The following is a 25475-nucleotide window of genomic DNA, read 5'->3' as shown; positions in this document are numbered from 1 at the left end:
GTCATGAGGAAAAGTCAGGTCTCGCTTATAGATTCTCTCAGGAGCAGCTGATGAAGTCTTCAGATTTAGGAAGACAAAGTTCTCAAGTTGGGCAAGTCAGCGCTTTGAGTCCTGATGACACTGCTGGGGGCAGAGGGTTTAGCCCGTGGTCGGAGCTAAGGTGACTCTGGCTCTGTTGACAAACACTTCCTACCCGGCCTGGGCGTCTGGAATTCCCAGTTTACCACATAACACAGTCCTCACAGTGGATCAAAACCAGGGTGTTTTCAGAATGCAAGCGCGAATGTCATTCTAAGTCTTGTACTTGAACTCAGAACCTCCCGTCTCACTCACCGTTGCGAACGCCCCTCTCACCCTCTCACCTTAATATGGGATGCGTTGATGTACCCGGTGTTGTTCTCTTTGGTTGGGACCAACTCCACTCTGGCATCGTCATAGGGAAGCACGTCCTGGAATCGGTTTCTTTCGGCATTTTCCGGGAGTCGTGCCGTTGAGCACTCCCCATCGACCAGCCGTTTCTTAAGGATTCTTTCATATTCTGTGAACACCATTCCCTGTTCCAACCGCTGTTCCAGAATTTTACACTGTAAGCGGAATGCGGGGGGACGACAGGAGTAAAGTCACAGGCACAGCTATACAGCGACGGTACAGCTGCTTCAGGTCTAGCATTACCTACTAGTGAAAATTCTAGTTGAAACCAGAGTTAAATTTTTACCAAGCCATAACAACAGCAAATGAAATAATCTTACTGATGAGAAATAAAGGCAAAAACGTCCCGTTTAGCCCTGGCTGGTTTGGCTCAGTGGATAGAGCATCAGCCTGCGGACTGAAAGGTCCTGGGTTTGATTCCAGTCAAGAGCACATGCCTGGGTTGTGGGCTCAGTCCCCAGTGTGGGGTGTGCAGGAGGCAGCCGATCGATGATTCTCTCTCATCATTGATGTTTCTCTCTCTTCCTCTCTGAAATCAATAAAAAATATATATTTTAAAAAAAACAAACACAAAAAACGTTCCGTTTAAAGGTGAAAAACTGGCCTAAAGCAATTTTTTGGATTCATTTTCTCTAATTTATGGTCAGTTTTGTGATCCCTACAAAACAGAAAATTCCCCGTGGGGATCAGTAAATCCTAGAGAAATCCTAGAGTAGGATCATTGATCCCAATATCAATGAACAAATGCTTCAATCTTATAACATATAATTATATAAAAAAAACTGTAAAAAAAGGTAAATGCTGGAAACCATCTCCAGGACCCAGTGGCAAACACATTAATTTTTGCTTAGCGTGCTTTATGTCTACCGTGGTTGCCAAGGAAGTTTTGAAAGTTTCTGTAATCCTTTACTATGGAGATAATTTTCAGTGAAAGAAAAGCAACATCTGCCCTCTTTCCTGTGTGTTCTCATAGGCATTTGCAGATCTCCTCTCTAACGTTAAAGCCATTAAAACCCAAGACTGCCACAGATGGCTGGAAGGAGGTAAAGAACATTCAGAAGAAAAAAAAAAACACAAAACATTCTAGCCTGAACTTATCCATTAAGACATTAGCTATAAATCTGCCCCAAGTTTGAGGTTCAGATCACAAAATTCCTTAACACTCATTTACGATCCCTGAATGTGTTAGAAAATGCACTGGAATCCCAGGAAGCAGACGTGCAGCACTTTCCCAGCTCTCCCGGGGAGGGGACCAGCCCGCTGTACGTACCCTCTCATCATTGGTGGCTCTGGCTGACACGTCCTTCCCCTCGTCGGGCAGAGGCAGGCGAGACAGTGACAGTCCATTCAGGGCAGCCAGCTTGAGAGGACCCATTTTTTTTGCATCTACTCGGCTCTTTTTCATTCCCTATAAAAATATTTATACGTATATGTGAAATATACACAAGTACAGCCCCTTGGAAGAGAAACTGAATACTGGAAACAAACAGGAGAAATTGCGCTCCCTCACACACGCGCGCACACACACTGGTTTAACAGATATTAGGAGGGTGACATTCCTTTCAAGGCCAAAGCCCTGATAAGTCGCCCAGATAGGAGGTTTTGAAATGCAGCCGGTTTCGGGGTTCTGTTGTAATGAAAGGTGAGGCTCCCGGCAGACAGCATTCCTGCACAGAACTCCCCAATTTCAACTCGGCACACCAAAAATTCAGCTGCTGTCCATAAAAAGGGTTTTAAATACAATCATCTGATTGCAATTAGCTTTGATGATTTTTTAAAAATTAGTTCTTTAAATCATTCTGGGAAAAATGGAATGTTTTCTGTGGTAGCTTGCTGTTCTGTTCTGCAAGTCTGTTATGTTTCAGACTTGTGTGACCTCAGTTGGATCACCACACCTCTCAGAACCGCTGTTTTTAAACCAGGAAAATCAAACAGGGCTGAAATCTCCATCACAATATTAGAAAGATCGGATATAAGAGAACACATCATCATATCCTGCTGATGTGGCTCAGTGGTTGAGCATCAACCCACACACAAAGAGGTCACCTCCCGGTCAGGGCACGTGCCCAGGGTTTCGAGCTCGATCCCCAGGAGGGGGCTGTGCAGGAGGTAGCCCATCGATGTTGATGTTTCTCATTGATGTTTCTCTCCCTCTCCCTTCCTCGCTCCAAAATCAATAAAAATATATTTATAAAAGAGACAGAGAGAGTACATCCACAGAAGCTCTCTCCTGAGAACAGGTGTTCCTAAACTTATTGTTCAAGTGAATGATTGTCTCTAAGGCAAATAAGCCTAAGAATGCTAAGTTTCCTTAGCTAGTCTACACCTCCTTGGAAGTCACAATTATCCTAACAACAGTAGCCCCAATTTTTTAAAAATGGTTTTCTCAGTTCTGTCTCATAAATAAAACCAGCTCTACCAGCCTGGGAGGTAGGGAGGAGGAGGGAGACTGGAACAGAGGGAGAGAGGGAGGCTAAAAGGTTCCTGTACAGGCGAAAATTTCATGATTCTAACGTGTGCAAAACACAGTGGTAGGCTGATTCATGTTCAACAACTGGCCCTCCGGTGGGGGGAAGTTCTGATTTGTCAAGTTTGCCAATTTCCCTGGTGCAAATACTCCCACCATGGCCTATTTCCAACTGTCAATGTAACGCCAACTGAATCACAAAGAGTCCTGAAGATTTAAAGGTCAGTTCTCACCAGCCAGGATGGGGTGGGTCAAGATACCCTGGCTGGGATCAGCTGGAGGAAGCTGATTGGCTGTCAGGCCAGTTCTAAGGCCAGTGTTTGAAGAAAGGGGCATATAATCAAAAGCAGCCTCGAATACCCCTTTTACTTAGCCCTGAGAGTACAAGCACGTGGCTTTAAACACCTGCACGTGATTTCTTACGTGAGAACCACCACACCATACTAAGGTTGCAACGAAAAGAAAATCTTCATGCAGCTGCATGAGCACTCAAACCAGTCCACCTTTTCAGATAGCGATCAAGTCCCTGAGGTGGAGATGGGTGGAGAGTTCTAGAGTGATCCTGCTTGTCTGCAATTTATGTCACTGTTTTTAATCCTAAACCTCTATAACCTCAATTCACATTGCTCTGTGAGCCGAGTTTCTTGGTTGTAAGAGTTAAACGATACAATGGCAACAGGGCTGAGCTAGTCAATTCTTGGGAAGCTGGGAAGCTAAATGTACGGTGCCACATCACAGTAATGTTAAATCTGAGCACTTCCTGTGTGCCAGGACCTCACTTTATCCCCCCAACAACTCTCTGGGCTCATCTTCCTTGACAAAAGAGAAAACTGAGTCCGAGATTAAAAAGCTTGGCCAAGGTCACACAGCGGCCTCTTTGTATAGAGAGAAGGTAATTGGTGTCAGAACAATAAATAGTGCCTTCCAATAATATCAGTTATGCTGCATATAGAATTCAGAAGCAATTCCATGCCTATCCTTACAGAGAACTTCATGCCACAGCAGGCAGAGCAGAGACGACTGCCTCTGTGTGACAGGCAGGGAAGCTGAGCTTCTGGTACATGAGGGTCTGGCCCACTGAGCAGAGAATAAAAAAAAAAAAAAGGCAGGCTCTACCCAGGGCCGGCGTGGCTCTATGGTTGAGTGCCGACCTATGAACCAGGAAGTCACGGTTCGATTCCCAGTCAGGGCACATGCCCAGGTTGCGGGTTAGATCCCCAGTGTGGGGCGTGCAAGAGGCAGCCGATCAATGATTCTCTCCCCATCAATGTTTCTCTCTCTCTCTCCCTCTCTGAAATCAATAAAAATATACTTTAAAAAAAAAAAAAGGCAGGGTCTAGACCAGCCGTGGGCAAACTACGGCCCATGGGCCGAATCCGGCCCGTTTGAAATCAATAAAACTAAAAAAAAAAAAAAAAAGACCATACCCTTTTATGTAATGATGTTTACTTTGAATTTATATTAGTTCACACAAACACTCCATCCATGCTTTTGTTCCGGCCCTCCGGTCCAGTTTAAGAACCCATTGTGGCCCTCAAGTCAAAAAGTTTGCCCACCCCTGGTCTAGACTCAGACCAGTTTCTCCACTATCTGGTCCTGTACCTGTCCCCTGGCCCAGGCTCCCATGCATGTTTTTCAAATAAAGAGAATCCCTTATGGGAAAAGAAGGGGAGCAAAAGCACAGCCAATCACATAGTTTTATTAAATTAATACTGTAGGTCTTAAAAGTCAATGAGAGAGAAAATCTGTTTTCAGGGAACCAAATTGGTCAAAATCCTCAGATTTAGCAGGACTTGCTAGGTCCACTAAAAAGACACAGTGACAAGAGGCCTGACTACTGGACCACACTCAGAACAAGCATCGTCTGAGGAAAAGACTCGGGTCACATGGAAATGATGGGTAGGTCTTGATGTCCTCAGGGGAGAGTAATAACTATGAAAGGGACCCCCTGCCCCACCCTGAGCCACTGACTATGGGCCCACACCTTCAGCCAACCTGAGGCAGGGGCCTGTAGCGGTTCTCAACCTGTGGGTCGCGAACAATGAAAATACATCCTGCATATCAGATATTTACATTACGATTCATAACAGTAGCAAAATTACAGTTATGAAGTAGCAACAAAAATAATTTTATGGTTGGGGGTCACCACAACATGAGGAACTGTATTAAAGGTTCGTGGCATTAGGAAGGTTGAGAACCACTGGCACAGGTAGGTGAGTAAGAATGTGCTCTCCTGCCCTGACCGGTTTGGCTCAGTGGACAGAGCGTCGGCCTGTGGACTCAAGGGTCCCAGGTTCGATTCTGGTCAAGGGCATGTACCTTGCTTGCGGGCACATCCCCAATAGGGGGTGTGCAGGAGGCAGGTGATTGATGTTTCACCCTCATCGGTGTTTCTAACTCTCTATCCCTCTCCCTTGCTCTCTGTAAAAAAATCAATAAAATAAATTTAAAAAAAAAAAAAGAATGTGCTCTCCCCCAAAATTAAAAGTAAACTTAAATTATTCAAACCCCAAATTCATTAAAAGAAAACACAGTTAAATCAACAGCACAATTGTAAGTAGTTTCAATTTATGGATATTTATCTATTTCATAAAAACAATAACACTGGGGGAATTTTTTTCCTATTTATGGAGATGCTTCCAGCATCTCAGAGGATCTGAAATACAAGGCCGGAACCACACTTGCGATGGGCCCCCATGTCTGAGTTTGCCGCCTGGCGGAGATGAGGAGTCCTAGCTGCCAGGACACGGGGAGCAATGTGAGACAGGATGGACAGGTCAGTGCATGGCTGTCGGCTGGGGGTGGAGGCCCAGGCAGTGAGGAGCGGAAGCCTGAGCGATGCAGCGAGACGTCTCAGAGTGGACACCCCGGCAGGCCAAGGCCACACAGGCTTGGCCAAAGCGTGGGGACTCAAAGTTAAAAGGTTTCCGTGGAAAGGCCGAGAACAGCGAGGCTTAGATAAGCGGTTATTACGGAACAAAACATTATATACAGTATAACCCGCCCGAGAACAGTGTAGCAGATAAGAGAACACGTTGCAGAGATAAACACGGGTTTAAAACTCCAGTTGGTCCCTCACTCGCTCTGCGACCTTGGAAAGCTACTTCATATCTGAGTCTGCTTCCTCGTCCGCAGGAACAATGGGCCTGTTGTAGACTGGACACGGTAAAGGCTATGGAAAAGGCAGCTAGAGATGATGTTACGCTCTCTTATATTTTCCTTCCAATCGGTAAGGCGTGCTTAATCAGGGCATGGTTATTTATTATCCGGACTATTTTACTAGTAACCCTGCGTTTTCTACAAGGGACCTTCCTTGAGTTCTCAGTTCATCTTTCTTTCAAAGAGACCTGGAGCCTTCCTGACAAAGGGCCACCTTCCCAACCCCAGGTTCACGCCTCAGCCCTCAGGGATCACGGCCGACACCCGAAGCTACATCCACACGGACGCGTTAGGAACACTCCTCGGTGCGGATGCTGCTCTCGGACATCCCAGGAGAAACCAGCAAACGGAACAAACACGGCCCTGGCTGCTGCACCAGCCCGGGGACTGCTAACAGATAGCGGACAAAGCAATCCGGGCTCAGGTCACGAAACCTCAGCCCCCTTTCCGTTCACACTGCATGGCTGAAACGTTTCATTCATTCTTCCTACTCTATTCCACAGAGCTCCCAACATTAACATTTAACCTGTCTAACTATCTCTAGAAAAACCACTAAAATGTCATCAACCTCTATCACTTCCATAGATAATCAAATGTGTTCCAAATAAGTCAAAAACACAGTAAAGGGCAGAAGAGGGATCAAAAATGTTAAAAGAAAAAAAGCTGGAAACATCAAAAGTACTGAGCCAGAGCAGTGACTCCCGGAGTGTAGCGGGTGCTGAGCAGGGTGGCGGCGGCTCACCCGCACAGGGAACACTTACCCCTAACGGCGGAAGCCCTTCAACGATGTTCTTCTTGCCGGAGAGGAGGTCGGACACCGGCCTCTTCTTCAGAGAATCCCTCCTGGCCCGGTACCTCCCCGACGTGGTGAGGTCAGACTCGGACATGGAGGGCGTCAGCAGCCCGTCCCGCCGGGGCCACTGGGCCTCCGCCGGCACGTGCACGGGGCTGCCCTCCCTCCCCCTCCTCTCGGCCTCGGTGACATGGGCCTTGGGCTCGTGGATGTGCAGAGGGCCCGCGCCTGCAGAGGCCGAGGCGCAGGAGCAGCCCGCCTGCGGCTCCTGGGAGTAACCGCCCCGGGGCTCATGTGCCCGTGGGGAGAGCACAGCCTGTGCCCTGCTGTCCGCCTCCGGCTCCTCCTCCTCCTCCTCCTCCTCGTCGCTGCTGTGTATCAGCATGGTGGCCTCTGAAAGGGACTTGCTGTGACCGTATCTCAGGCCTTCCGGCTCGGCCATCTCTCCCCGTCTCGTCCTGTCTGGGAAGACATTTGGCTGGGAGCCCGCGGAGCTGGCCCGCGGGGCCACGTCTGCGGCCGAGGCCGACAGGGTCCTGTCCTTGAGCCTCATGCCGTCGAGGCTGTGCGTCAGCCCCGCGAGCTCGACGCTGTTCCTCTTCTGCAGGTGAGCGTGCCGCGCGGCGGGGAGGGGCTCGCTGACCTCCTGCAGGGAGTGGGCCACGGGCAGGCTGTCCTCCTGGAAGGTCTGGACCGAGTGGTGGACGCGCCGCGTGATGAGGTCAGGGTTGCTGCTGCTGATGTAGAGGTGGCGGGACAGGTCGGGGGTGCTGTTGGCGGGCCGCGGGTGCGGGTGCGGGTACGGCGGGGGCGGGCGGTACACCTGAGTCCTCATGATGTTGGGAGCCGGGTAGTCCTGGGCCTGGAGCTGCACGTTGGTCAGCTCGGGCACGCTGACGGCGCCCACCACGGGCCGCCGCTCTGCGGGGTAGGGGTACGGGGACTGGCTGTGGAAACTGTAGTTCAGGCTGAACGGGTAGTGGGCCGACTGGGGAGAGGGGAAGTGGGCGTGCTCCCGGATCTCGGGCTGGCTGTAGACCAGCGCGTCGGGCCTGCTGTAGGCGAACGAGTGGCCGATGTTGAGGTTTCTCAGCGAGTGGCTCTGCCGCTCGGCGTGAGCCATCCCCCGGTTGAGCTGCTTCATCACTGTCTCGTAGTCGGGGGTCGGGCGGTAGGACGGGGGGATCAGCGCACTGTGCCGGTGAGACGGGACGTAGTCGGGCCTCATGACGTCGCTCCCAGTGATGCTGGGGTTGGAGGACATGGGTGAGGGCTGCGGGTAGGGCTGGGGGTTGTTCAAGGAGCTGGTGCTGTGTGCGCTGTAGACACTGCCGTTGCGGATGCGACCGTTGAGGTCGATCTGGGCTCGATCCAGGCTGGTCTGAGAGTGACAGTAGTATCCATTCTGGTTGGTCACAAAGAGGTTATCTGGGGGGAAACATTTAAAATACAGTTTAAAAGGAGGTTTTTTTAAAAAAGTACTAAACTGGACTAATTACTCTGGACAAATACTGAGAGAGGTCTTGACTGTTGATGCTGTAGTTTATGGAAATGGCACTGACATGACCTGGCTTCCCCCCACACTCTGAGTGACCCTGGGCGGGTCATTTCCTCGTCTACAGGATGGGATGGCTCTGCCAGCTCCGAGGATGGAGTTCAGGATGTGGCACCCAATAAAGATCAGGCACATCTAAGCCCAATATTAAGAGTACAATTGCAACACAACCCATCGTCTTTTTCTGAAAGTCAAAAACATGTTTGACGGGAGCGATGAAACAGACCTTCTGGAGCCCCGGGAGCTGCAGGCTGGGGCACCCAGGGGCTCAGGGCCCTGACTCTGCCTTCCCCTGGTGGGGAGGCCCTGCTGATCGAAGCTGGTTCAGGCAGCAGCTGCCCGCAAGTGCACCCTTACGTGGAGCTGCTGATTGTTTGTGTTGGTGCTTCCAGATGAACAAAAAAGGGCAACGTCTGGGCAGAATCTGAGCTTCTCCAGGTCCAACAGTGTCAGCAGTAGCCATGCCTCACCAGGGGGCCGGAGCAGAGAAGAGCCAGTCCCCCAACTTCCGCAGCCGGAGCCACACTCAGAATCGGGGCTCACTCTCATCGCCAGTGCCCACGAGTACACGACCCTGCCGGGGCTGGGAAGAGGCCTGCTTCCTGCAGCCCATCTGCGGTTCACCTGAAACACTGCGAGATGATCTCCAACCCTCGGGAAAAGCAGCCGTCCAGTCCCTCGGGGAACAGCCTGTGAAAAGCTGTGACTGTGTGAATCTAAGGCCCCACGACCGTTTAAGTGGCACCTGATCCTAAAGTGAATACACCACGGACTGGTGTTTGGACTTGGATCTGGCGGCACACAGCCATGAAGGGACAGGACTCAAATGCATCTCCGTGTGCTCACGGCTGAGGCACAGTGCTTCCCGTCCCTGCGCTCTTCCCGTACCTGGACGCACACACACACCCGAGCTCTGAGTCAGGAACCTCCCACCTTTGCTCACTGCAGCCTGTCTGGACTAGCACAGCCGCTGCCGATGCGGAGCTGGTTCAAGCACCAACTGTCTGCTCTCCCAGCCTCCAGGCTCCTCTGCGCACCCCACAGACCACCCATTGGTGAGCCCAAAGGCGTAAAAACACTGTACTAAGAACTGACGGGGGGAAACGACTGGAACCCAGTCAAATGAAAAGGTCTGGGTTGATGGGGACAGAGAAGAGAAGATCAAGAACCGCCTCACAGAAGCTATGGCATTGGAGGGGCCTTGAGGGACAGGAGGATGGGGCAGGCATGCCCAGCTTTCAATAGCAGCCGGTCTACCGCCGAGTGCACGCGGGATCACGCCTCCCCCCTCTGGAGGTCGGGCACCACTGTGGGACGAGTAATGGTCATGGGAACGTGAGCAGAGGCCGACAGCCCGTTTCCACGCTCCCTTCCCTGCCATTCTGACCAGCAACATCGCAGAGGGAAGCAGGGGCCTCCTGCCCATGAACAAAGCTCAGGTAACTGAGCAAGAAGTAGCTTCCCCTGAGTAAGCCACAGGGGGCTTAGAACGGTGCTTTCCCACAGCACAGCACAGCCTACCCTGACTGGGCAGAGGCCTGTGGGCAAGAGGGTGCGTGAAGGTGCATGGGACAAGGGCATTCTGGGTGACAGGGCAGCAGAGACCCCCACGCCCTAGAGGCCATGCTCGGCGTGGCTGAGCATCAGGCAGCCAGAGAGGAGTGAAAGGACAGCAGAAATAAGACTGGAAAAGCAGCGAGGGGGAAGCGCGGGGTGCTGAGCCCAGGCAGGGGATGGTCACCAGCAGCTGCGATGAGCCTGGGAGGTGGACGCTGAAGGTGTCAGCTCCTGTGACACAGCAGCTTGGGAGAGGTTTAGACAGGAGAAACTGGGTCCGTCACAGAGGGACAGGAGAAGGAAGAGATGTCATATGAAGCTAGAGACCGTATAACCCCATAGATTTGTAACTGACTGGCTGCTGAGGGCAAAAAGGAAAAAGAAGATGAGAAAAGTGACATGCAGGCTGGGATCCAAGGAACCAGGAGAGTGACTTCATCATGAGGATGAAGGAACGTGGGGAAAGGGAAAGGCCGGTCAAGGGGAGAGATCAGATTTAACATTTCAATCAGTGCTCAGCAAGTCGGCACAGCTGGTGAGATTTACCAAGTGCTCCTCACAGCCTGGTGCTGTGCCCGCCGCAGCCCCCTGCACCGCACGACCACCTAGCAGACCTGGAAGCGTGGGCTGAGCACAGGAGTGAGGAAGGGGTGGGAAGTACAGACCTGACACCACTCGTCCTTGGTGAAATCTGGATGGTGGCTGAGCCTGCACGGGGTGGTGGTGGTGAGGGGGGGTTTGAGAGCAGGCATAGGAGCCGTGAGCAATGCTGTCGGTGCGGGAGGAGGATGGAGAACCCGCACACTGAGATTTGCAAGGCGGAGAGCACGGTGGACTCTGATGGTAAAAAGGGTGTGCGGGTGCCGGGGGCCAGGAGAGGGCAGCTTGAACAGAATAGCAAAGGTGGGAGGAGTGAACGGGGGACCAGACAGGAGCAGCACACAGGTGTCACTCTCAGCAGAAGTGGGGGCAAGAGGAGAAAAAGGAAAAACACCAAACTGCAGTTGGAAGAGAGAAGAGACAAAAAAATAGTAAGATGTTTGTAGACCCAGGGAAAGAAATGAGTGGGAAGGAAACGCCAGCAAGGAGGAGGAGGGCTGGGGTCGGAAACCAGACCAGGCAGGGTGCAAGGCGGAGAGGACAGTGATGGTGGAATGCACCTGAGTCCACACCCCAGCACTGCTCCCCTGCTGCCCGCCTCCCGGCACCGAAATTCCCTTCTTTACCACAAGGCCCGGCACAAACCACACAGTCCATCCACCATCTGTCCCTTCAGCATCATTCCTACCAGTTCCCTGGTGAGCCCACTGGACCACTCTCCTCTCCAAACACCCTTCTCCTCATTCTGCGCGACAGCATTCACCGTCCCCCCAAACCAGCAGCAATCCCAGTCAGACACCCACCCCTCTCTACCAGCTGAAACCCACCCACCCATCTTCTGAGGCCCGAAAGCCCTTCTCAATCTCCCCAACATGAAGACACTCATCCTTCCACTGAACGGAGCAGGAATTGCTTGCTCTCGCTCATTGAAACAATCATGTTCTCTTTGTATTTAAGTTATTTGTGTACTTGTCTTACCCCCAACTATTAGATTGTAAGCTTCCTAAGGTGCGGAATGACTTCTCTGCATAAAGCTCCTTGGCCTCTAGGACAGTGATGGCGAACTTTTTGAGCTCGGCGTGTCAGCATTTTGAAAAACCCTAACTTAACTCTGGTGCCCTGTCACATATAGAAATTTTTTGATATTTGCAACCATAGTAAAACAAAGACTTATATTTCTGATATTTATTTTATATATTTAAATGCCATTTAACAAAGAAAAATCAACCAAAAAAATGAGTTCACGTGTCACCTCTGACACGCGTGTCATAGGTTCGCCATCACTGCTCTAGTAGGTCCTTGTAAACAAAGGAGAGAGCAGATGGTAAATGAATGCGGAGATTCAGCTTTGGAAGCATTTAAAAAAAAATTTTTTTTTTTTTTTAATTTCAGAGAGGAAGGGAGAAGGAGAGAGATAGGAACATCAATGATGAGAGAGAATCATTGATCAGCTGCCTCCTGCACGCCCCCTAATGGTGATCAAGCCCACAACCAGGGAATGTGCCCTGATGGGGAATAGAATGTGACCTCCTGGTTCACAGGTCAATGTTCAACCACTGAGCAACACCAGCCAGGCTGGAAGCACTCTCTTAAATACAGCTCCCTATACTAATCAAGTGAAAAGTCAAAATACGTTTTAAAAATAAGATGTTTAAACCTCTATAGTAGGAAGGGCTCAGGCAGGGGAAAGACAGAATGAACCTGGGACGTCTTGGGCCAGAAAGCAGGGAAGCACTGAAAGCTAACGGCGGGAATAACAGGACACACAGAAAGCAGCTGGAAGAAGAACCAATGGGACAAATTAGGGGTCATGTGAGCATCCAACTGTAATGCATGTGATCCAGCAACTCTTCTTCTGGGTATTCACCAAGGAAACACGAAAGGCCGTATAATCCCATAGATTTGTAACTGACTGGCTGCTGAGGGCAAAAAGGAAAAAGAAGATGAGAAAAGTGACATGCAGGTTGGGATCCAAGGAACCAGGAGAGCGACTTCATCATGAATTCATAAAGATATGCCTGCACCCGCATGCTCACTGCAGCATTATTCACAACAGCCAAGACATGGAAACAGCCTCAGTGTCCACTGACGGATGAATGGGTAAAGATGTGATGCCTGTAAGTACAGGAGTACTACTCGGCCATAAAAAGGACGAAGCACTGCCTTCTGTGGCAACATGAATGAATCCTGAGGGTATTATGTTAAGTGAAGAAGGACAGAGAAAGACAAAACTGTATGATTTCACTCATCTGTGGAATGTAAAACAAAAAAGGTAACAAATGAACTAAAAAAACAACAACTCACAGATTGGTGACAACAAAAACAGAATGGTGGTTACCAGCGGGGAAGTGGGGAGGGGAGGGCAAAGTAGGTAAGGTGATCAAATATACGGCAACATAAGGAAACTAGACTTTGGGTGGTAGGCACGCATTTGATTATACAGATATCAAATTCTAATGTTGTACACATGAAACTTACACAATATTAAACAACATTACCTGGATAAATTTAATTATTTAAAAAATTTAATACAGTAGTCGCCCCATATCTGTGGTTTTGCTTTCCGCAGCTGCATTTACCCATGGCCAACCATGGCCTGAAAATATTAAATAAAAAATTCCTGACATTTTGAGAAAGAGAGAGAGCACATTTCACATAACTTTTATTAGAGTATATTGTTACTGTTCTCTAACTGTAAAGTGAACTACTGTTGTCCTTTTTATATTAGTTATGGTTAATCTCTTACTGTGCCTAATTTATAAATTAAATTGTACCCTGGGTATGTATGTTTAAGAAAAAGCACAGAACCACCCTAGCTGGTTTGGCTCAGTGGATAGAGTGTTGGCCTGCAGACTGAAGGGTCCCAGGTTCGATTCCAGTCCAGGGCACATGCCCGGGCTGCAGGCTCGATTCCCAGTGGGGGGCATGCAGGAGGCAGCCGATCAACGATTCTCTCTCATCATTGATGTTTTCTATCTCTCTCTCCCTCTTTCTCCCTCCCTTCCTCTATGAAATCAATAAAAACATATAAAAAAATAAAAAGAATAGATCAATAGTCTCTGAAAAATCAAAATTAACACTATTTAAAAAAGAAAAAAAAAAGCATAGTACATATAAGGTTCGGTACTATCCCTGGTTTCAGGCATCCACTGGGGGTCCTGGAACATATGCCCGTGGATAAGGGAGGACTAATGTACTGCATATTTTCTACACATGTCCAAGAAACAGAATATAATGACAGCCTATCCTATGAATCGAGCATGGCTACCATCATCACACCAATTCTGCAAGTCACTTCAGTCAAAAATCATACTGGCTTCAAGGTTTCCAAATCTCATGACGTATTCAAATTGCGAAGAGCCAGTGCCCCTTACCTTGAGAAGAAGTGTAGGGTTCTGTGTAATGTCCATTGTAATGCAGCGGGGGTGGGGCGGGCATCGCATAGGGCTGAGGCTTAGGCTGAGAAATGGGAAGTTGGAGGCGGGGTTAAAACACACTGCCTAGGTAACATGCAAAGGCGCTGTCTGCTGGCTTCTTTGTCTCCTCTAAAAACACTCCCAAAGGAGGCACAAACATACGTGAAAAGCGAACATAGAAGTACACAGCTCTTATCTGCCATTCTCTCACTGCTGCCCCGAGTGGCGATGCCAAGCCCCGTGCACTGAGGGCAGACATCACACAGCACAAGAAAACGTGCTGCGTCTGAAAAGTTAAGGGCAAGGGGGCGAATAGACAAAAATGGCCTGAATTCTCAAGTAAACATATGAATGTAAGAAGCTTATATTTAATTTTAGGAGGCAAAATTGTCCAGTAGTACTTTAAATATCTACAAACTCCGGATTACTCTTGGCTAATAGTCAAAATTTTAAATATTAGATTCGACCTAATATTTCAATGTATAATATAATAAATGTTATATCAATACTGGGCTCACCCTCTGGGGGAAAAAAAAATCACCATTTCTTTGGTCAAAAAAACAACAGAATATTGACACACTTTTGTGTTCAAAACAAAATCAGCACTGCCCTAAGCCTACTTTACTAAGGAAGGTGACATCACTAAGGGAAACAGCCATCGTGGCTTTCCTTCTCTCTTACCAGAGACATCCTGGAAGAAGACCTCCTCCTGATCAGGTTCACGGTGACGGTCGGCGTTTGCCTGTAAAATAAGGCACGTCCTTACAAGAGCATACATATGTTCTCCCTCTCGCTCACTCTCTATACATGCAATCTTCCTAATTCTACGAGAATAAATTGATAAGATGGTAAAATGATACAGGTTCCCGTGCAAAAGACAAAGAAACCCAATCTCAAATCTGAGACAAGGAAGGAGGGTCCCTTCCCTGGCATGGCCTCGGCCCCATCCCGCTGCCCAGGCCCCTCTGACCATGCCAGGGGCTGAGCCTCCTCCCACAGTATCCGCTGCCTGGACTACCGGAGGGGCCGACAGGGGGAACCTTCCCTGGTCCATCCAGGAAAAGCAGAGGGGGAAGGAGGTGAGGCCAGGCCACCCACAAACTCACCCCAGAGGCAGCAAGACGATGCAAACGCACCGCTCCGTGGCCTGGCTCAGCACTGACCACCCCACTGACACACCTGAGGGGTGGCCATCGGCTGCCAGCCCCAAAGCCGGAAGCACCGGGACTGCATTTAGCTATAGTCTGTTAACCAGACTCCAAACGTAATAAAGAGATAAGCTTATCACGTTGGTAACTTAAGAATCTGTATTTCTTCTAAGGAATTCAGTTAGGAAAAGCAGGAGAGTAGGAAAATTGTTTTAGTGGGCCTGTGGTAAACCCGTTTATTTACCTTTCTTTCAAGAAACTTCTCTCTGGTTTTAAATGTACTTTTTAAAAAGCAATGAGAATGGGTGGAGGTGGGAGAAGGCATAGAAGGGATAAATGGTGATGGGAAAAACTAAATGTTTTTAAAAAGCCATGAGAATATTAAGGAGGGCCAACTAACATTTACCAGATAATCTGAGAGTTTAAACGAGTCACAACAAGTCCCATCTCTGAATAAAATTAGAAACAGGAAGCAGAAAAACCCATTGTAATTCTATAGTTTTTAAACAGAGGCAGGCATTTTTTTGTTTTTGTGTGGTCAGTTTTGTCAAAAGTTAAGATCTAGGAACCTAAGCACTAAGGATTCTTGGCTTTGCTGATGACTTACGTAATTTTGTCAAAGCACCTAAAAAAGACACACAAAAAACCTCTGCCATCTGTTCCTGGTTTGTGAGCTTACACGGCACGTAATTACTGATTACAGAAATATGCTGTGACCTTTGGTTGCACTGCTCCAAGGACTGATGACTGCAAATCCACAGCACAAAGTGAACGCTCATGCCCCATAGCACCGAGCCTCGGTCTCCCCGATCGGCATTCCTAGCGCTCTAACAACGAACATCACATCCAAACCCTGTCCATTATTAGCTCAACACCAGGCGACCACAACCGCTTTTGCTAGATGATTTTCTTTTTAAATTAAACGCTTTAATAATTTCTTTCATTATCTTTGGAATGTAATAAGCTTGTTGATGAACAGATGTCTCTTTCCCAAGGACGCTCCGTTCTGCCAGGATGTATGTTACTCAACAACCCCGTGGACGCGACTTCCGTTACGCTACGAAAATACCACACATGCCTGGTTAAGGAGGCCTCCTTGGTGAAGCAGGTAAGAAGGCTGTGTCTGGGCTTTATTTAATTTTTTAATAGTCCTTAACTGCGCGTTAATATATTCCTAAAATCTGTGTCCAGAATTTGAAGACATTGCACTTTGCAGCCTTGACATTCACTCTGCCTTTGCTCATTCTCCAAGGTCAAGGGTAGGTTAGGCAAACTGATCTTTTGAAGTTTCGATTTAGCCCAGAGACTCGCCGAAGTGAACTGAACTTTAAAGCACTACAAATCTGAAATTGAGACTTGGGAGGAAGGACTGCTGACAGAATCCTCCAGCGACATGTCCAGAGTTGCCCAGCCTGCAGCAAAAGTCAACCGCAGTGTGTTAAACACAAAACCCCAGGATGCAGAGCCTAGGACACAGGCAGCAGCTCCCCCACGTGCTATCGATGCTGCACCCTGGCCGGCAACACCCAGCATGTGGGCGACACTACCCGCTGCAGACACTGCTCCCACTGCACACCCACAAGCCAGTACCTCTTCCTCCTGCCACACTGTTTGGCAGAGTCAGCCTCGCCCTCATTCTAATTTTCTAACCTCCCCTTTCTTCCTGCCAGTGTCCTTGTCAATGCAGTTCACTGTGGGACCAGCTACCCCGCACTCAGTGCACGACAGAAAATGGGGGAACTGTTGGTTGTGTTTTCCAGACTTGGGGGGTCAGTTACAATGCTGATGGGTGCTGCTGACATGAGACCGGTGAAGAACTCTTAGGAAAAAAATCACCGGAATGCGTGCACCGGGGAAGACAAAACAAGAAAAGGCTGCCAGCCCCGAGGAAGATAAATGGCGGGACTTGTTGAAACAGGGCTGACGACGGAGCACGATCACCCGGGGAGGCCCACACCAACCCCATGCGGGAGGACGGCTGACCCTGATTTCACAGATGAAGAAACTGATACTTAGATTAAGTAAGTTACCGCTGGTCACGTGGAAAATAAGTAGCAGAACCGGCATTTGAACAGGCAGGTCTGTCCACTTACTGGGCACAGGCTCCTGATAATTGATTATACGCCTAGAAGTCCCCCCCCCCGCCCCCACCTCATGCACACACACAACCCCACCTGCTTTGTAAGGCCCATGGGGGCAGGAGCACAGGCCACAGTATTGTGGTGCCTGGCATACAGGAAGCCCTCCATGTTTGCTGAACCAAAGACACAGGGACTGAGGAGGGAAGTGATGCTCATTGCTAAGCATGGGCAGCTGAGCTATACTTCTGAGAGTTGTCTAAGTTTTGCTTTGTCAGCTTCTTTCTTATAGATTTCTGGCTATTGCAGAGGAATGAGATTTTTTAAAAAATATATTTTTATTGATTTCAGAGAGGAAGGGAGAGTTAGAGAAAGAAACATCAATGATGAGAGAGACTCATTGACTGGCTGCCTCATGCACGCCCCCTACTGGGGATCGAGCCCCCAACCCGGGCATGTGCCCTGAATCTCAGACTGGGAATCAAACCATGATCTCAAGAAAAGCCTGGAGAAAAGGAATCCTGAGAGGCCAATTCTAGGCCTGCTGCAGTCTCATTAAATGCTCACCACGCTTGAGTTGACCCAGTTGGACCGTGAGAACAAGTCTACCAATACTTCAGTCTAGGTTTAGAGCCTTAGAAGACATGACCAGAAAATTAAAGTTATTTTCCATTTTATTACCTACCGAAAAGCTAAGCATTCATTTACTTCACCTGGGGAACAAGTGCTCACCATGAAACATACAGTGGGGCCTTGACTTACGAGTTTAATTCGTTCCATGACGGAGCTTGTAACTCAAATTACTCGTATGTCAAATCAAAAAGTGAACGAGTGAGACACGTGATGCTGGGCTGATGTTGTGGCGTTCACTGTGACGTTCGCTGCGCCAACTAGCGGTGGGGTATCTGAAGCTGGCTCGTAACCCGAATTTTAGCTCGCAACTCAAAGCAAAAAATCGGCCGAGAGACGGCTCGTATCTCGAAAAACTTGTTAGTCGGGACACTTGTAAGTCAAGGCCCCACTGTACTCATTTTCCACAGAGCGACGTGGATATCAACCGTCATGAATAATTACATAGGACTACCGCATGGAAATGGACGTCCACGACCTACTGGATGTACAGAGATTAGAAACAAAATGTGGCACCAACTAATACAGAGGCCCGCGGGAAAGGAATTATATTGGTGGCTTATTCAAACCCATTGAGTCTTCATTATTTTCCAGAAAAAGAATAAACTGAGGGAATGACGGGTCAATAATATGGGTACTCTTCAGCGTATGAAAGGCTTTATCCTTATGAAAAGGCTGTGGTCCAGAAGGTTGCATATCTATTCCCTGAACCTCAGAACACACTTCTGCATAAAAATAACGTCGCACGTGGCTGGGTAGGCGGGCCAGCCCGAAGGAGCCCCCAATGCAACTATCCTGGACTAGCAGCACCCCTGAATCTAGCAGCAGGGGAACATTTCCACCCACAAATGCACCCCAAAGTCCCAGCCAGGCAGCAAGCAGAGGCTCCCATATCCACAAGGAAGCAGGTGTACTCCCCCCTGCCAGCTGGTGCTTTCGGAAACCCCATCACCAGACCAGCAGGAGGACTCGGATACAAACAGGGGTGCAGGGATGCAGGGAGGGGGGGACAGGGACCTAAGTGCTAATCGTCAGGTGGTTCTGCACGTGTGAGGTTTTCTTCACACCCAGGTCCCTATACAACACAAGCACTCCCGCAGCCTTTCCTCTTCCTTCCTGGCCAATTTTTTTTTTTCCCAATTGACCATTAGTAGTTAAAAAAAAGCAACAAGGAGCGAAAGGGCTCTTCTCCCCGGATCTGTCACCATGTCACCCAGGCTCCCACCAGGTGCTAACTAAGCCTATGCACGTACAAGGCCCCCTGCCAGGCTCCAGGGCACGAAGATGGATGGGAGGAGCCTGCCCTCAGGGAGCCCCAGCGGACTCGGCAGACAAATCGCATCACAGCGCAGACGCGGACACTCCAACAGTCTGCACAGGGGCTGACAGCGCAGGCTCAGCCCCGCTGCTCCCCGTCAGCAGGGGAACAACACTTGACGTCTCTGAGTCTCCATGCCGTCGCCCACAAAAGGGCAATAATAGCTACCACACAGGTGACTGTGAAGATGAGAGGAGATAAAAGCTCTCAGCTTGATGCTCGATACGGAGAAAGCATTTGCTGAATCAGAATTACTGTTATGAAAGTGATAGGAAAAAATGGGACTTGGAGAGTGAAACCGAGGACTAACGAACAGAATGCATGGTGGTCTCAAGGCGGCTGCATGCAAACCAGACCTTGAAGAATGACTGGCTCTTCGAGAGAAGAGGAGGAAGGGCGTGCCAGCGAGGCCTGGGGCTGCGAGGAGCATCTTCATTGGAAGGACTGAGGGCCCTAGACCCGGGATCAAGGGTGAGTGGGGCAGGGGAACCCAGAGGAGGAACACTGGACTCTACACGTAATCCCATAGCTGAGGAAGAGTGAAGAGGGACAGGCTCAGATTTGGTCCCAGGCTGTAACCCTGAGAGGAGTGCTACGTCTTTTGCTCATCCAAACAGAACCCTGGCTGGAGCCAGGTAGGATGGGGTAGGTGAGGCCAGGAGGGATGGGGTAGGTGAGGCCAGGAGGGATGGGGTAGGCAAGGCCAGGAGGGATGGGGTAGGTGAGGCCAGGAGGGATGGGGCAGGTGAGGCCAGGAGGGATGGAGTGAAACCAGGTCGCAGTTTAGCTGTCACTCGGCTAGGAAGCCGTTCCTAACTGGACGCTTCTGCGTTATGTACCCTTCTCCTAGGGGCTCCTACAGCACGACACACACCCCAAAGCAGAGCTCCTAACAATTGTTTCTATAGACTCGTTCAACAAATTCATCAAAGCCTGCCGTGGGCCAGGCCCTTGTTCAGCGCTGAGAATACAGGGGTTAACAAGACAGGGAGAGTGTCAGCCATGAGCACGGCTGGGAGCTGACCTGCTGGGAGGAGACACGGACAGTAAACAAGTAAACAAACAAACATAGATATTCAAGTGGTGCTAATTGCACGGGGATAGAGAGAGACAGGTTGTAGGGGGGAGGGACACAGGTGGGAGGGGACAGCCTGGCCACCTCTGATCAATGACGACATGTGAGGACACGGGAGAAGAAGGGGCAAGTATAGCGCCCCCAAGGGTGTAACATGTTCACAGACCAGAAAGGATCCTATTGTGGCTGGGACAGGGGAAGCAAGGGGGAGGGCAAAGGCAGCAAGGCTGGAACCAGGCAGTGGCCCGATGACACAAGCCTTGTACTTTTAAGTGGTGGAATGAAAGCCAATGCGGGGTTTTCGGAAGAGTGATGGGATCTGACTCACGTCAAGGTCATTTTACTCAGGGAGAAGCTATAGGCAGGGCAGGCTCAGAAAGGGAGTCTGGAGGCCACTGCCGTCTTCCAGGTGGGAGACCGTGGCAGCTGGCACTTCAGCTGTTAGCAAAGGAGGTGGTAACATGTCAGATTCCAGGTACATTTTGAAGGCAGAGCAGGCAGAGCTTGCTGAGGAATTGGATGTGGATGAGAGAGAAACGGGACTCAGGTAGGTTCGGGGCCGGTGAATATGGTGTTGCCATCTGCCAACACGGGGAAGAGGGAAAAGCAGGCCTGGGGGCAGGAAGCAGGAGAGCACCTCAAGAGTTTGGTTTTAGACAAATGTGAGGTGCCTTGTAGCAGGTGGGGATGTCAACGAGGCGGGAGGATATGTGAATCAGGTGCTCGGGGAGGAGACAGGGCTCGATGGGAAACCAGACGCACTTTCGGCATAAAGATGCCGTTTCTAAGCCCGAGGCCAGGTGAATCCCCCAGGAAACGAGCGGATGGAGATGAGGTCTGAGCATTAAACCTCAAAGGTGAGTGAGAAGAAACAGCCTAGAAAGAGGAGAAGCAGGGGAGGTGGCGTCCTGGCAGCCAGGGAAGAGCAGGTGCAGGAAGGAAGGGCGGTCAGAGGACAAGTGCTGCTGGAGGGTCAAGTGAACGAACAGAAATGACCACTGGGTGAGGGTCACTGTCCCTGGGACAGGCAGACTCAATGGTGCGGCAGCTTCGTGGAAACAGGCTGGGAGGAAGGAGAGAAAGCAGGTGCACACAACTCCTTTGAAGAAATCTGCTTCAGCCCTAGCCGGTTTGGCTCAGGGGATAGAGCGTCGGCCTGTGGACTGAAGGGTCCCAGGTTTAATTCCGGTCAAGGGCACATGCCTGGGTTTCAGGCTCAATCTCCGTAGGGGGTGTGCAGGAGGCAGCCAACCAATGATTCTCTCTCATCATTGATGTTTCCATCTCTCTCTCCCTCTCCCTTCCCCTCTGAAATCAATTATTTACACACACACACACACACACACACATATATATATTTTTTAAACAGAAAGAAATTTGCTATAAAGGAGAGCAGAGACATGATGCCACGGCTAGGGAGCATGTGGCATAAAAAAAAAGTGTTTTAAGATGTGAAATGTTACAGCACGTTTATATGCTGATGGCAATGATCCAGTAGGGGGCAGTGCATGTAGGTTAAGAAAACTACATTAGGCAGAAGGGCCATAAATTCTTCACATGGCTTGAAAAGCAATAATCCCTAATTACACAAAATGCTGATTAAAAAAATAAAAGATATTCACTTTCTAACTTTCAAAAATTAGAATGATTCTAGTAAATGGGTAAAAGAAATCTTACAGGCATATCTGCAATAATTAGAAGTTGGTCCAAAGCAAAATAAATTGTAAAACTTTGAGAAATATCATTTTAACATGCAAAAGCCAAGAGTTTATCATAAAAATGCCATCTAAACTATCATATTTCATAAAACTGGCCTTTCTAGATGATGCAATACAACTCAAGATGAAAATGTCTAAACTTATTCTTTTCTCCAATTTCTATGAGCAGGATATACTTACAGGCTGCACTGATTTAGTCTGTAAAATTTGTGCCTCGCCACACAGAGTCTCCACATGTATTTTGCTGTTTCCATATCTTCCTAGTAAGTAAAATATGCATAAAATAGATGAAAGCACATTTACAACGTGATACAGAGTTTATCTGGGGACAAGACGTAATACAGAGTTTATCTGGGGACAAGACGTAATTATGTCAAGTCACTTTAAACACCCTGGGACTCTTTCATTTTCCAATACTGTGTCTTCACAGGAATGTGAAGGATAATTAGGATTTAAATTATGAAGACAAAAAAAATCTATTCGAACAGTGTGATTCTTGTATTAAACAGCTTTAAAATGACTTAGAAATTTAAAACTTATGAAAGTGTCAACTTTCATTTTGACAAATAGATAACTCAAAGACATTTTTAAACAAACCATTTGACTCAGTGACTCAACATTGCCATGTGTCAAGGGAGCAGAAGCAAATACCTGTGAAATAATCTTTCTACAGAGCCATTCACTTAATGGAAATTAAGATATTAGTGCTCACTTTCTCCCCTATGTAGTTGCTTAAATTTAGTAGTTATCTAAGGATTCATTCAACAATATTTATTGAGCAATTACTTTTGTCAAATGCACTATTATGACAAAACTACCATTATGTAAAATGTTGTAAAATTTTATTTTATGAAACTGTAAAATATTATCATTTTAATGCCACCCACCCCCTCCTCCCCCAAACACACACACAGAAACGCTAACGTGTTCACTTTCGGGAAAAACATTCCATGCTATTCCTACTGCCCACTCACCGTTTGAAACTGGATGGTTTCCTCTTTACTCGCCAGCTCTAAGGCAAAGAACGACTTATTGTGGGACATGTTAGCAATATCGTGCCACCTAGAGAACAACACACAGAAAATGGCAATGTGAGCGCTCATGCGTACGCCAAGGAGGTGGAACACGTGATTTCCATGTTTGAGCTTGATACATAAATTAATATTTGATTGTCTCGGAAGCAAAACAGTTGTTTTAATCCTCTAGCATGCATTTTCTAATTGAAGTGATAACACATAGCCGCAAAAAGTAAGTGCAGGTATACTAAACAAGGCCAAAGGATGCTTGAAAATGTAAAATCTATTTACCCCCATTTGTCAGACTAGTTAGATCAAAGATCCCTATATTAGCTGGTTGCCAATGACCCCTTCCTTCATTCAGCAAACGTCTTACAAAGATGCATCATGGCAAGGTCGGAAACTATGTTAGGTCCCAGGGACACCAACGTCAGTGGGACTGAGTGCTTCCCTAGAAAGGCACACACCTGGGTTGCAGGTTCACTTCCCATTCCGCGTGCGAGGAGCAACCAGTAGATGTGTCTCTCTCACACTGATGTTTCTTTCTCTCTCTCCCTCCCTCCCTCCACTCCCTACCTCCCTCCCTTCCATTCTCTCTGAAAAGCAATGGAAAAAAATATCCTCAGAGGAGGATTAACAAAAAAGAAAGAAAGAAACAGCCCTAGAAACCAGAGCTCATATGAAAAATTCACATCAAAAGAAAGAACGCCTCCATATGGGAAGAAAAGGGGCACATTTGTAAGAATTTCCTAAGTCAAGCCCCATCACAAGCACTATTTTCTGCACATCTGGCTTTGAAGAAAGCGGCATACAAAAAGCACCCGGCAGTGAGGTGGCATTTTTTCCTCGGAAGGGCGTATTTCCATCTCCTACTGAGACCTGGGGAGATACTTATGAGCATAATAATATAACTAACATCGAAACTAAAAAGTAGCACCAACAAGAGCCACAGAAACTGCACAGAAAGATGGAAGAAAAATACCGAAATATCACAGGAGGCCTTCCGTTCTTGTGTTTCACAAAGATGCCCTCCAGACAGGCTCCGATGGAAATGTCGCTGCCCTGGCTGTCCTGGAAGGAGAAGGACACACTCAGGCGGCAGGTGCACAGCAGCCACAACTGCACCCCGTTCCCTGAACCTGTTTCCCAGACATGAAATGCTCGGAAGATTCACAGGATAACTATTCTGAAGGTGGAAAGTCTGAAAGTTATGAATGTGTCGTCTTGTAAGCATATGTGGATATAAGAAGAGATGGACCCCTTAAGGAACTCTCTCAAGAGCATTCAGAGAGCCCTAGCTGGTTTGGCTCAATGGATAGAGCGTCAGCCTTCGGACTGAAGGGTCCCAGGTTCGATTCCGGCCAAGGGCACATGCCTGGGTTGCGGGCTCGATCCCCAGTAGGGGGCGTGCAGGAGGCAGCCAATCAATGATTCTCTCTCAGCATTGATATTTCTCTCTCTCCCTCTCCCTTCCTCTCTAAAATCAATAAAATATATTTTTTTAAAAAAGAGCATTCAGAGAATGGCAAATCAGGAATATGTTTGCTGCATCACCTTGGCCACAAGGACCTCAGCTTTGAAATGTCCAGAACTTTGCACGATGTCGGCCTTCGCACAGCAGGCCACCCTGGGCTTTCCCTGCGATCCTCCATCCTCCGGGAATCGCTGAGACTAATTTTGGAGAGCCCCAGCCTCTGCGTCCCACTTACCTTCGCAGGGTAGCTCTCTTCTCCATAGCCTTCCATCCTCTCCACCTCCTGCATGTACAGCATTTCCGCCTCAGGAGCTGCGAGCCCTCTGCAACCCAAACGATGTCAGTGAGATTAGCCACAAAACTAAAAACAAACAAACAAAACCACGGAGCTTTTCTAAAACACTACATATGGATTTGGCCTAAAACAGTATAAACATTTCAAGTTTCTAAGCATCTGCCATCGGTTATATCAACCCAATATTTACTGAAAATTGGCTACATGCAAAGCACAGTGTGGCACACTGAGGTTAGTTATGGAAGATCCTCTCCCTGCGCTTTAGAAAGGCGAGGGGAACGCAGGGAATAAGACAACCCCTGGAACATCTTTGGGAAAAGCTAGGCTTCTTTCCAAACCACTGAATAACTGCTTACTATCCAAACTACCAGGGGATACTAAGCATCACGTGCCCAATGCCAAATGATAAAAGTGCGGAAAGTAAGAGTTAGGAGAACGGAAATCCTTTTTAGCTCCAGTGACACAATTACAAGGATGGGTAGGTAGGAAGGGGGTGTGGGCAGAGAAAGTGCTCAGCTGCATGGGAACTTGCCTCTTCAACCTCATCTTCGCTGCTCCCCCACACCCACAGGGCACCCCACACCTCAGCCATCCCAAACTCTGCCTTTCTGTGAATACACCACGTTCCCTCAGGCCCTGGGCCTTTGCACACACTGATCCCTCTTCCTGGTATACCTGTCACTCTCACCTGTGCACCTCTCCTTCAAGGCTTGGCCTCTGGACCCATCACACCTTCTCTGTCACCTG

General features: G+C 48.6%; 1 protein-coding gene across 1 annotated transcript in view; it reads right to left on the bottom strand.

Moving 5' to 3' along the window:
• Positions 1-25475, bottom strand: part of PTPN21 (protein tyrosine phosphatase non-receptor type 21) — a gene marked incomplete at its 5' end in the record, with an annotated part of 63288 nt that overhangs the window by 7815 nt on the left and 29998 nt on the right. Inside the window, 9 exons of the mRNA XM_081111886.1 lie at positions 363-584; positions 1700-1837; positions 6817-8276; positions 13935-14019; positions 14658-14718; positions 22124-22203; positions 22918-23005; positions 23942-24030; positions 24669-24756. Of these exons, the coding sequence (XP_080968012.1) occupies positions 363-584; positions 1700-1837; positions 6817-8276; positions 13935-14019; positions 14658-14718; positions 22124-22203; positions 22918-23005; positions 23942-24030; positions 24669-24756 (2311 nt within the window). The remainder of the gene's footprint in view (positions 1-362; positions 585-1699; positions 1838-6816; positions 8277-13934; positions 14020-14657; positions 14719-22123; positions 22204-22917; positions 23006-23941; positions 24031-24668; positions 24757-25475) is intronic.

The sequence above is a fragment of the Myotis nattereri genome (genome assembly GCF_964212035.1).
Source record: "Myotis nattereri genome assembly, chromosome: 1".
Taxonomy (NCBI): domain Eukaryota; kingdom Metazoa; phylum Chordata; class Mammalia; order Chiroptera; family Vespertilionidae; genus Myotis; species Myotis nattereri.
Note: the sequence above shows the minus strand (reverse complement) of the source record. Positions and strands in the feature narration are given on the sequence as shown.